Source organism: Ictalurus furcatus, chromosome 3 (assembly GCF_023375685.1).
Source record: "Ictalurus furcatus strain D&B chromosome 3, Billie_1.0, whole genome shotgun sequence".
Lineage (NCBI taxonomy): Eukaryota > Metazoa > Chordata > Actinopteri > Siluriformes > Ictaluridae > Ictalurus > Ictalurus furcatus.
Genome location: NC_071257.1, coordinates 32853189 through 32866791, shown reverse-complemented (window position 1 = coordinate 32866791; position 13603 = coordinate 32853189). Strand labels below are relative to the sequence as shown.

At 43.0% G+C, this 13603-nt stretch overlaps 1 protein-coding gene across 2 annotated transcripts in view; it reads left to right on the top strand.

The window, feature by feature from the left end:
- Nucleotides 1–13603, top strand: part of nr3c2 (nuclear receptor subfamily 3, group C, member 2) — a 123786-nt gene that overhangs the window by 60117 nt on the left and 50066 nt on the right. For both annotated transcript variants that reach the window (XM_053622090.1, XM_053622088.1), the window contains exon 3: nucleotides 3820–3947. In XM_053622090.1, coding sequence (XP_053478065.1) covers nucleotides 3820–3947 — 128 coding nt within the window. The remainder of the gene's footprint in view (nucleotides 1–3819; nucleotides 3948–13603) is intronic.

The following is a 13603-nucleotide window of genomic DNA, read 5'->3' as shown; positions in this document are numbered from 1 at the left end:
CAGCAGAACGGTTTATACGAACGTACACGTTCTAATACAGGATCGTTTCTATAGTAACGGCTCGTCCGCGAGGACCTGTTTGGTGGATTCGCAACATAAACCAGATATAAAATAAATAAATAAATAAATAAATAAATGAATGACGGCATAAACGTTGCAGTGGTGGCGCTTTTCTGTAAGGAGATGTTTATTTCACATTTATGGAAGGAGTCTCTAGCGTCAGCGGTTTTGTAACGGCGCTCTGTAAAGTTTTGCGCCCTGAGAAAGTCTGATAGAGGGAGAAGGAATGTTTATAGCTGCTGTAATGTAAATGAGAACAGGAGCTAATTTGGTCCGTGGGTGTTCCACAATGTTAAATGTAAGTAAAGCGTGATATAAAAAAAAAAAAAAAAAAAAAAGGATGACGTGTCGTTCGTAAGTTAAAAAAGTAACCGTCGGCAAATTGCTGTGGTATAAGAGAAAGAAAAAATAAATTAAAAAAATCCAAGATTCGAGATATAAATAATCATCTTTGGGGCAGTTGATCTGCTGTTTTAAGTTGTTTTTTGGTGGTTTTTTTCACCATATTCTGCGATATTTGGCTTCACAAGAACGCAGTGCTTCAAGCGAGGTTGTAGAGAATCCAGGTGAAAGTGTTTTCCCTTTTTTTTTTTTTTTTTTTTTTTTTTTTGCCTGCATACATTATGGAGGGAAAAATACCTGCGGTTCCGTGTCCGCAAATACGGCACGATTAACCATGACTAGAAATAGACTTTTCAGCCAGTCACAGCCGCTTTCAGCCCACATTTCCGAACACTGCAGCTAATGCAGCTAATTCAGTTCATCTGCGCTTGTTGTCCGTCACATCATACAGCATTAGTTTAATGGAGTGTTATTATCTCAAATTTAGCACACAGCCTGATGTTTTTCTCACAGCACTGCCACAGTTTTGCTCTGTAACCACGTCAGCGGTTTCGGAACAGTGGACACTGACCCACTGCCTTTCACAGCAAGAGTCGCCTCGTCTTACATCACTGTTATTTTTCTGCTCTCACTTCACCACAAGGCTTTTAGGAGTAAAAAGGAAAGGAAAGAAAAAAATTCGTGAAATTTGACTGCGACGCAGCCGGGCTTTTTTTTTAATCACGTGTGCCGAGTGCTCACGGCGATCGGCTCTTCGGGGCCTTCCAATCGTCTGCCTCGCCAGGGGCGAGCTAAAGCCGCTAACAAATTGAATGCATGTTTAGACTGGCGCGATAGAATTAGATCAGCTCCCCTGATTGTGTCAGGGAGCCGCTGCAAGTTCTCGCTCGAAGCCGAGTGTGCCTCCGAGAGCAGACGGCTCGTTAGGATGCGATGATGTTGTCAGAATGTTAAGCGGACAATTACCATGCGCTATTGATTGTGATGGGAGGGAGCTCGTTAGCAAAGGGAAAGGAGAGAGAGTGAGAGAAAGGAAGGCATAGGTTCTCTGTCAATAGCATAAAATTAAGAACGTTGCACAAAACGTAAATAAATAAATAAATAAATAAATAAATAAATAAATAAATAAATAAAAAACCCAGCTCTGGAAACTCATGAGTAATGGATAAAACACTTAGAGGCATGTTGTTATAGGAAAATAATCAGTAACCGAGTGGGATGACGAAGTGGAGTTATTGTTACCACCCTGGAGTTGATTATTTTCCAATAAAAGCACCTCCTGAAGAGTTTTGTTCCACTTCTACCACAGTTTTCCAATGATACATGTTTTTTCTTAATTAAAAGAAAAAAGTTTATCCATGATGTAGAACTTCCTGTAGTCTGCCCTGCGATGGACTGGCACCCTGTCCAGGGTGTACCCCGCCTTGTGCCCGACGCTCCCTGGGATAGTCTCCAGGTTTCCCCGTGACCCTGAAAAGGATAAGCGGTATAGAAGATGGATGGATGGAACTTCCTGTAGTGACTTACATTAAAGCAGTCTTTCCCTCACCAGCCTGTCTTTAAAGTTAATAAAACGCAAAATGCAGCTCGTCTTGTTACTGAGAATCAAGAAGAGCTTCCTGTGTTGGAAAACTTGACGTGACACTGGAGACTCCTTCCATCAGTTCATCCATACCTTTTCCATACCGCTTATCTAACAGAGGATCGCCGGGAGCCTGGAGCCTATCTCAGGGGACTCGGGGCACCCTGGACAGTGTGCCAACCCATCACAGGGCACAATCACACACACATTCACACACTACGGACAATTTAGAGATGCCGCTCAGCCTACGACGTATGACGTCGGACTGGGGGAGGAAACCGGAGTACCCGGAGAAACCCTCGGTGCGCGGGAAGAACGTGCTACGCCTCGGGATTTCGAACCCCCCCCCCCGACCGAAGTTTACCTATTTATTTATTTATTTAAATTGGAACGACTGTCAGAGCTGCTGTTCTAGAAGACGGATCGACAGCTCCTGACCAATCAGAATCGAGAATTCCACAGCGCTGCGGTATAAAAAGCATTCTTCTATTAATAAAGCCGCGACCGAGGAATAGAATGCTCTCATTAGTCATTTCCACGAGACGAGGGTTGATTAGCTTGCCGTGTCTGAGAGGGTGACTTTGAGCTCGGAGGCGATGCCACACTTCTGCGTTCACGCTATTTCAGGTTTCTCTGCTCGACTTAATCGGATTTCTGCCGAGTCAGCCCGAACTATTTGGAGTGCACGCCTCGGGTTTTTTTTCTCCTTTTGACTGTTTCGATTGCATTTGGAGGGCACGGGACGAAAACCTGCCCCTCTCTTCTCTCTCTCTCTCTCTCTCTCTCTCTCTCTCTCTCTTTTCTCTCTGTCACTGTTTTGGTTTTATGCGTTACTCTCTAAGCGCCGGTCCCACACGGCTGGCGGTTTGTCGTTCGTTGAGGGCCTAACCTGACTGTTTTGTACGCGAAGGGTGGCGATAGGAGCTGTTGCTTAGTTTGGAGCTCGTCTCGGGGGACCACCTCTGAAAACCTCACGATCTGGAGAAAAATGACGAAGCATACGTTGTGAGTCACTGACATATGCTGCACTCTTTTGGGTGCCTGGGAACAGTGGGAGGAACACATTACATCCACGTACACACTTCAGAGCACACAGATCAGGGCATGCTTTCTCCATGGGGGGATTCGAAGAGTCGGCAATAAATAATAAATGAGGTTAACCGCAAAGCATCGGTTAAGGCGTTGCGGTTAAACCCGCAATGTTACTTCACAGATCACAGTCAGTTCATCTGTGGTCACTAATTTCCTCCAAAAAAACCCCAACCCAACCCAACAACAAGAAAAATACAGCTTGTATCTTACCTCTCTCATTTTTCCACATTAGCTCGTGAAAATTCATGTGTCAGACTTTTAATTAAGGTCAAACCCAGAGTGCTGCGTCCGCTATGAACACTTAGGGTTGTGCTGTTTGAGAAAAACAGTCAAGCAATTGATGTCACTGGTACCACCCTGAAGATTATTTTCCAATAGCGTCGTGTCTCAAATCGTTTTATTCCACTTATAACACTGCAATCCGTCCTCTCGAATACTTTTAATTCATTAAAGACTAACACGGTTTTTTTTATCCGTTTACAACTACATGAAATGTTGGAACCTCTGCGAAATAGTTCTCGTTACTCTCGTACTTAGTGTTACAAATCTCCGACACTGGAGACTCCTTCCGTAGATGTTCAATAAATAAAGATTTAAACATTTTCATTGTTTTTTTTTTTTTTAATCTGTTTATTCGGGGTCGTTTTTGAGTGACATGATATATATTATATAAACCTGGGATTTTGGTTTATTACGACTAAACGAAGTGTTATTGTGTTTTTGTGTGTGTGTTCTCATAACAGCGCTCCTCTGAGACACTCATCCTCGACGGCTAAAGTGTGTTTGGTGTGCGGGGACGAGGCGTCCGGGTGCCACTACGGCGTCGTCACCTGCGGGAGCTGCAAAGTCTTCTTCAAGAGAGCTGTGGAAGGTACGGCACTGATATCGGCACTAGGTCTCATTCACTTCCGATCATTTTCCTCTTAGCTGCTTTCGTTTAGTAACTGATTATGTAGTATTTTTTGGCAGGTTTTAATGAGCCAGTAACTGGGATTATTTCCGCATGCTTCAGGGATTTGTTGTAACGCTGCCAGGTTGTGTGTTTACATACGAAACCAGGGTGGCATGAAGAAGTAGCATTGATTCTATAAACAGCTCTGTGTCCGTTAGCGGCGTCTAATTATCGAGTCTGTGCAGTCAAACTCCGGATTTTCCCATTGTTATCCGATCGCCTGTCTAGACGTCAAAAATCAGTCTCGGTAGGTAGACTAACTCGGATCTAATGGCTCGATTCTACTCTGAGGAGCTTTGACCAGCTGTCCTAAATAAATACTAGGTTATTTTCCCCTGAAAAACGGTTTGCAGTCATCCTTAAAGGTTTCATTATAGTCTCCAGAGTTGGGTGCAAATGTTTTCATGCCGTAAATATAACAAAGAGCACATCGTTCGTTCATCTTCAGTAAACTGTTTATCTTGGTCAGGGTTTCAAGTTGTATTCGTCACGTACAAGCCAACCGCCAACCTTGGAGGTGTGATACAAATGCGCTAGCCGCTAAGCCACTAAGCCACTGTACAACCGACGAAGCAACATTAAAACTGATATCAATCCCGCGGCACGCATGGGCCGACGTCTCTTTATTTCCCCATTTTAGTTCTTACCTGCGGTTGGTTCTGTTCACTCTCTACCGTTCAAAAATGGAAGAAAACTTTAAAGCGTGGTTCCGTTTGATCTTGTAATATACTACTAGTACTCTCATTAAAAGAGACAGAGACATTATGAAGAAAAATAAAGCATGGGAAGAAGTAGCAGAGTGGTGATTGTACGTAGTTAGTATCATTAGCTTGTTTTCTTCATCTGCCAATGAAGGTAGTATGAAGCCTAGCACACACTGTAACGTGTGACCCAAGAAGCATTTACTTCTTGGCTACTAGCATTGAAGAAGACATGGAAATTTATAGCAGGATGGTTTTTATTGTCTTAGGTTACAGATGTTTCCTCCAAAAAAAGACAAAACAGCCGTTCAAAAGTTTGTATTCCCTAAGAAGTTTACAATCAGGTCCACGGGTGAGTCTCGATCAGCTCCGTAGTTCACTTAGTCCAGGGCGCTGATCAGGGAGTCGGCCATTTTAAGGGATGTCTCAATGGCTAAAATCCTTCCAGTGCACTTTAACGTTCGCGCCCTAAAAAGATCCCACAATGCACCGCAAAATCCAGGAAGCATCGATGCTCACTACGTATGTTCCTTTAAAGGAAATGATGTCATGTGTTGTGAAGCCTCCAAGTTTGAGAAAGAAAAAAGAAAAAGGTTTTTAACTTTATTTGTAGTTCTATGTACGGTTTGAGTCTAACAACTTTTAAGTGTTTAATGATTTTAATAATAATAATAATAATAATAATAATAATAATAATAATAATAATAATAATAATCCACTAGCTTGCCTTTGGTTCTGCTTGACATATTATGGAAGAAATGTGTGCGATTATGCTAACAAATTTATATGGCATATAAAAGTTAAATATGTGAAGTTTTTTCATTTTTGGTGACGTTTTACAACGCGAGTACGTGCTCATGTCACTGGAAATGCACTTATCAGTGTCCTAATGAGTAGTGAGCCAGTCCCAATAGGTCCTTACCAGTGGCCGAACTCATACCGATCTATCCATCTGTCTGCAGCCTTCAGCCTTCATATTTCAACACATTGGAATAATAATATTCCATCCATCCATCCATCTTCTATACCGCTTTATCCTTTTCAGGGTCACGGGGAAATCTGGAGCCTATCCCAGGGAGCATGGTACAAGGCATGGTACACCCTGGACAGGGTGCCAGTCCATCGCAGGGCACAATCACACACCCATTCATACACTACAGACACTTTAGACATGCCAATCATCCTACCATGCATGTCTTTGGACTGGGGGAGGAAACCGGAGTACCCGGAGGAAACCCCCGCAGCACAGGGAGAACATGCAAACATGCAGAGAACATGCAAACTCCGCACACGCAGGGCCACGGTGGGAATCGAACCCCGGACCCTGGAGGCGTGAGGCGAACGCGCTAACCACTAAGCCACCGTGCACCGCCCCCAGAATGATAATATTTTTATTACTAAACGAATTATAAGTTCAAACTAGCGCTTCGATTTTTTTCCCTTTCAAAATCCATGGGGGATGCAAACTTTTGCACACTCGACTCTTAAGTGTTAAGAGTTTTTTGGTGAACCAGGACAGGATAATATTCTGAGAGACCATAACTGCACCAGAGAAAAATCGCTGGACTGTTGCAGTCTCCGGAGGAAAAAGGAAAAAAAAAAAAGTTGAAACAAAAAGCTGACTCAGCACTCAGACTAGCCCGAGCTGCACAGAGCAGAAACTCACAGCCTGAGAGCAAAACCGCTTTCAAATCTATCTGGGGGGAGTATAGATATATAGAAATATATACATACATATATATATATAATTTTTATAGACATAAACATTTCAGATCTGAGGAAAAAATGTACAAGGAAATGAGTCCATGTGTTTATGTGAGTATTAGAAAAGAGGCAGGATGTACCGTGTGCCGAATTGAAATTCGGTGCAGGTAACGATTCTCACAGCTTTTCTCTCTTCACCCATTGTTCCTAACAAACATGTCCCACAGCTTGACACATTTGTTTATTCTGTTCAATTTTCATCTTTTTTAACATGTAGCAAATTTACAGCAACTACATGAGCTCTTAAAACACTGTAACTGGTGTTACAGCATTCCGCTCTCGCAGCTCTCGCGGCTCTCGCGGCGCTCTCGCGGCGCTCTCGGCTCGACGGGAATGTTTCACTTTGCTCTTTTCATGGCGTCGCCTGGGGTACTGGATCCCGACCGTGGTTTTGGTGCACGTTTCAGTGCTTTCCTCACTCTAACACACCCACGTCAACACGGGACGAGCCCGTTAATGAGCTATTTATCCGGATCACGTTAGCTCCTTTTTGTTTGCTGCAAAGAATTGATGCGCATCGTTCCAAATCAGACTAATTTCATAGGAGAAATCGTGATATAGTGCACGCACACGCTTAGCAGGAGGAGATAACTAGAACCGTGAATGTGCAAAACTGTGGTTTGATTTATTATTATTTTTTTGAAAGCCCTAATTCAATCACACATGCGCTTTGTTAATGTACAGCCTGTAGCCGACTCCATGCTAAGGCCATTTCTCTTCCCTAGTGTTTCTATTTTAAACATCGAGGTTAGCGCCGCTTTAGGCTCTGTATCATGACTCTACACAATCATGTAGGCCACATTATATTACAACAGAGTCAATCACAATAGATGTACTTATACTAGCTATGAATAAAGAAAATGCACGGTGTAGACGTCTAAATCTGTCTCAGTAAGTCCGATCTAATTGCTTGACAATACACTAGTGACTCTTTACTAGACATGCTAAGCAAATGCTAGGTCTAGAGTAATGCTTTACAGTATATATTGATGTGTTTTTTTTTATTTTTTTTTATCTCATTTGCTTTACCCAAACATTTCACAATGCATACTTACTCAATATTATGCCAAAAGTATGTGGACACTTGACTATAATACCCATACGTGGCTCTTCCCTAAACTGTTACTACAATGTTGGAAGCACACAGTTGTATAGAATGTGTTTGTGTGCTGTAGCTTTACAATTCCCCTTCACTGGAACTAAGAGGCCTAAAACTGTTCCAGCATGATGATGTGGGCCGTTCCTTGGTGGATTTGTTAGTGTGTTTAGGATCATTATCCTGTTGAAAAGTCCACTTTCGGTTCAACTTCAACTTTCGGACAGACGGCCTCGCATTATCTTCAAGCACTCTTTGATATGATGCAGAATTCATAGTTGAATCAGTGAATGCATGCTGTCCAGTCCATGAGGCAGCGAAGCAACCCCAAACCATAACATTTCCACCACCGTGCTTCACAGTTGGTATGAGGTGCTTCTCCTGAAAAACTGTCTTTGTTCTGTGCCAAACATGTCTGCTATTACTGTGGCCAAACAACTCTATCTTTGATTCGTCAGTCCAGAGCACATTATTCCAAAAGGCCTGGTCTTTGCCTATGCGCTCGTTGGCAAACTGTAGTCTTACAAAGGCTTTTTCCTGGCACGCCTCACATGCAGGTCAAATTTGTGCAATCTCTTTCTGATTGTAGACGCGTGCACTTTGACACCAACAGCTGCAAGACTTACTAGCAGATCCTGTGATGAAATTTTGTGGTTCTTGGAGACCTCTTTCTGCATCAGACGGGCTGCTCTTGGGCTGAATTCTGCCGGGACGGCCAGTCCTGGATTAATCGGCACTCATTTGAAATCCGGGCCATTTGTAGATGATTTTCCTTACGTTGGCGAGCCTGAACCCATCCTTGCTCTTGAAGGACTAGGCCTTTTTTGGAGGCTCCTTATATTCTATGATTAGACGATTGCCTCACCTGTTTCACATCACCTTCTCATTTCAACATGTCACGTCGCTATTAGTCCTAAATTGCCCTTGTCCCAACTTTTTTGGAACATGTTGCATGCATCAATTTCAAAATAAATGTTTATCTTCAAAAAAAAGAGTTGATTAGGTAAAACATCAACTACCTTGTCTTTATAGGTTTTTTGTTTAAATACACGTCAAAGTACATTTACAAATCACTCCTCTTTGTTTTTATCAGCATTTTCCATACTGTCCCAACTTTTTCGGAATTGGGGTTGGTATACATGAGTCAAATAAAGGCTTTTCTTCTTCTTATAGCCAGCCTGTTTTAGCTTCCTTTTCACAGAGGCACAGATCTAACCTACAACTCCGCCTGCACTTTACTCCAGAGAGATAAGCCTGTACAACCTGGATTTTAGCAACACGCCCCCCTACGCCACCAGCAGCTCACATTGTGATGTACCATAACACGGCTAATACAGGTGCCCATGCTGTCAGTCAGTGTTACCCGGGTGTATTTAGGGGTATTTGGGTTGAAGTATTTTTTTAAGAGGAAGCGCAGAGACTACTGCATGCTGTAGTGTAGGCGGAGGAGATATAGTTCAGTGTGTGTGTGTGTGTGTGTGTGTGTGTGTGTGTGTGTGTGTGTGTATGTTTCCCTACCTTACCTGACCCCAGCCTAGTTACAGTAAGATAGAGCAAGAGCGAGAGAGGGAGAGACAGAGCTAAAAGCAAAGGGGAGGAGACAGCGAGAGGGAAAGGAAGTGAGAGATGGGGGGGGAAGGATGAAGCAGATGATAGAAAGATCGACAGAAATAGAGAAGAGAGGGCAAAAGAGAGGAGAATAGATGAGGGCGAGAGACTCTTAGCAGAACGAGGGACATGGGGATGGCAGAGAAACAGAACACAAGTGTTAATACAGCAGGGAAATAACGCAGCACGGCACTTCGTTTGTGTCTGACGTGGCCTCGTTCCACATCGCGCGCGCGCGAGAGAGAGAGAGAGAGAGAGAGAGAGAGAGAGAGAGTCTCTCTCAGCCCCAGAGGCAAAAGCTCCTTTCCTCATTAAGCATTTCTGGCCTAGACACAGTGGAAAAGCAGACATTGAAAAAGATCTGTTCTTTTTTGTTTATGTACATTTAATGCAATTACACGCAGGGGAGGAAATAGCAGCTCGCTGGATTTCTGAATCTCTACCTGGAGAGACTAAGAAGCAGTTGTTCAACTGCTGAGTAAGATTATTCAAACGACTCGCAGCTATGACAAAGTTTTGAACATTTTCAAACACAAAAGCTTTCGCTGCAGCATTCAGAGCTCTGTGGTGTGGCATTACGGATATAGATACATTTTTCATGTTGTCATGTTATTAATAACTTCATTGTGTCCACCATGTGGCGTTACAGACAGCTCCCTGTTATCAACGTAGTGGCATTACGGACAGCGCCATGTGATCTTGGTTATGTGCTGTTTACTGTACGCTACAGTATTATGGATTGCTCCATATTTACATTAGGCCAACGTGGAGAGCTCAGTGTTATGGCATTATGAAGTCCATGACATGGCATTATTGGAAGACCTTGGTTATCTACATTGCATTAAAATGGGTAGCTCCATGTTTAAATGATGTCATTATGGACAGCTCTACATTATGGCGTGTTAGGAATGGCACTGTGGACAGCTCTATGTAATCCATATCATGGCAGTATGTGGATAGGTCCATGTTCTCCATGTTATGTCATTATGCTTAGCACTGTGTCATCAACGTTATAGGGTTATACTTACACTGTGTCATCAACGTTATAGGGTTATGCTTAGCACTGTGTCATCAACTTTATAGGGTTATGCCTAGCACTGTGTCATCAACGTTATAGGGTTATGCTTAGCACTGTGTCATCAACATTATAGGGTTATGCCTAGCACTGTGTCATCAACGTTATAGGGTTATGCCTAGCACTGTGTCATCATCGTTCTAGGGTAATGCTTAGCACTGTGTCATCAATGTTATAGGGTTATACTTAGCACTGTGTCATCGAGGTTATAGGGTTATGCCTAGCACTGTGTCATCAACGTTATAGGGTTATGCTTAGCACTGTGTCATCAACGTTATAGGGTTATGCTTAGCACTGTGTCATCAACGTTATAGGGTTATGACTAGCACTGTGTCATCAACGTTATAGGGTTATGCTTAGCACTGTGTCATCAACGTTATAGGGTTATGCTTAGCACTGTGTCATCAACGTTATAGGGTTATGCTTAGCACTGTGTCATCAACGTTATAGGGTTATGCCTAGCACTGTGTCATCAACGTTATAGGGTTATGCTTAGCACTGTGTCATCAACGTTATAGGGTTATGCTTAGCACTGTGTCATCAACATTATAGGGTTATGCCTAGCACTGTGTCATCAACGTTATAGGGTTATGCTTAGCACTGTGTCATCATCGTTCTAGGGTTATGCTTAGCACTGTGTCATCAATGTTCTAGGGTTATGCTTAGCACTGTGTCATCAACGTTATAGGGTTATGACTAGCACTGTGTCATCAACGTTATAGGGTTATGCTTAGCACTGTGTCATCAACGTTATAGGGTTATGCTTAGCACTGTGTCATCAACGTTATAGGGTTATGCTTAGCACTGTGTCATCAACGTTATAGGGTTATGCCTAGCACTGTGTCATCAACGTTATAGGGTTATGCTTAGCACTGTGTCATCAACGTTATAGGGTTATGCTTAGCACTGTGTCATCAACATTATAGGGTTATGCCTAGCACTGTGTCATCAACGTTATAGGGTTATGCTTAGCACTGTGTCATCATCGTTCTAGGGTTATGCTTAGCACTGTGTCATCAATGTTCTAGGGTTATGCTTAGCACTGTGTCATCAACGTTATAGGGTTATGCCTAGCACTGTGTCATCAGCGTTATGGTTATTATGCTAAGTGCCACATTAACGATGTTATGGGTTTGTGAATAGCTGTTGTTCCATTATATCGTAGGATGTTTAACCAAACTCTTGACAGTTGAATCCCCAGTGGGGTGGTTGCTGGTACACTACAGTTCCTACACAGAGGGAGTGTGTGTGTGTGTGTGTGTGTGTGGAATGGGATGTTCGTGTTTTAGTGAAGTGTATACTGAATGGTCTTTCTGTGCTGCTGTTCAGCTGTGGACCAAAATAGCATCCGTTCCTTCATAATGACAAAGCTTTATGGAATTTGGCTGCTGCTGTAGACAAGGCATTTCAAACTGAGCAAGCTTTAGCTGTAGGGCTTTAGCTCTTATTAGGATTTATTGTGCGAAAAGGGAAGGAAACGTCAGAAAATGTTGTACATTTTAGGTTACAAACGACTATTCGGCCAAGCACACGGTCAGCGTCGGAGTCGGACATTTTCAGTCCGGATTTGGTCGCTGCTCAAGGCTGGGATGCGTGCGGTTTGTGTTAAGTCGCGTAGTGGTACGCAGTAGGAACTTTACACGCCACGAGGTTTCGCAGTGGGTGGGAAAAGACAAAGCCGTTGAGCCTTTTCGCGGCAATCGACACACTTTTGATTTCAACCCAACTCCTTAACCGCAGATAGTCAGTTTGTCGATGTATTTTTTTCCTTCTTGCTTTTTTTTTTTTTAAGTGCTTACTGCATGCATATTATCGAAAATGTCTATCAACAGCTTGGCATGTCACAGCACTTAATGATATTCAGCGTCAGTTTAAACGAGTGGTTATTCAAAAGGGGTAGTGCAGTGGCAGCAAGGAAAGCCTGTTTTACCGGAGGTGTGGTAGAGCTGACACATAGCCAGGGAAAGGTAACCAAAATACTGATGGAAATCACTCTGCTCCAGCGGAGTCATTTAAGGACAAAGCCTTCTCTATTTCAGCCTGACAGGCAGATTTCTCGACCAATCAGGCGCTGGTTCTGAGCATAATGGAAGAACGGTTATGTGTGGGAACGGACGTATTACAAAAAGGAAGCTGATTTAACTTGTTTTAAAACTTTAATACCTAGTACGACCCAGTGGATTTCCCCTTAGAGAAGGCTTATTTCTTTTCCAGGTTACGCAAGCTAATGTTTGGCACAAGGTAAAAATGACGTGTAACACAACACTAATCATGACCGATCCTATCCTCAGCTGACCTCTGCGTGTTTGCTCTCGGCACCGGCGCTTTAAATATCTGTCATCTCTTCCGCCTTCTGGGTGATGCCTTTGTTCTTTGACACTAATGCAAAATGCACGAGCGCTCGGAGGATACAACGTTTGCGGGTAAGCAAATGGCGCAGGCGGGTATCAGATCTTGCGGATCTGCGCTTTCACTATTAATATGTTTTCTGGGACGTGGGCAGGCCGCCCCGACGTGTTTATAGTGCCGATAAAATGGCTTTTGTCTGGGCTTGTTGATAGACTGTCCTGAAGCCATATCATTACATCTGAGTAACCACAGCAACCCATTTTAGGATATCAGGCTGGAAGATCAAGCCCAGTTACGGCTAGAAGAAGCCGTCTATGACGGAGCTGCTGATTTGCCAACACGTCGACACGAATAATCGGCGAGGGACCGTGTACGTGTGCATGTAAAAGTGGGTTATCCTGTAAAAGTGGTGTTTATGACTCGAGGTGGGGGAAATAACGTTCAACACAACGTGCGCTCACAGAGAAGTTGTTTACACATCGTTTTCAGTCTATAAATTCCATCTGAAATGTGGTTCTTTTTGGTGAATACATACATCCGAAAATTAAATCAAATTGTCAAATGCCTACTCAAAGTGAGGGCGATATTAAAAATAAAAAGGTAACATGAAATAATTCATCCTATAAATCATTCTAAGAAGCCCCGGAGAGGCCAAGATAAGATTTCTCAGCATTTTAACCGGGGGGAATATATCACCGGAGGACTGAATTTTACAGCGGTTTTTTTTTTGTTTGTTTGTTTTTTTTTTCCTTTCCTATCCAAACTTCATGCTTTCTGGCGCTGTCGGAGATTAAAAAAAAAAATAAAAAAAAAATGCAATTTTATAGGCAATTAATATGGGTGGGATGCCAAATAGTTCAAAACAACTTTGGAAATTACCTTGATGATCGTGACGAGGATTGCACGCTAACCCCAACCTGTGTAGCGTGATTCCGAACACGGATACCGTTCCTTTATTTATTTATGTTCTGAACTTAAGCTG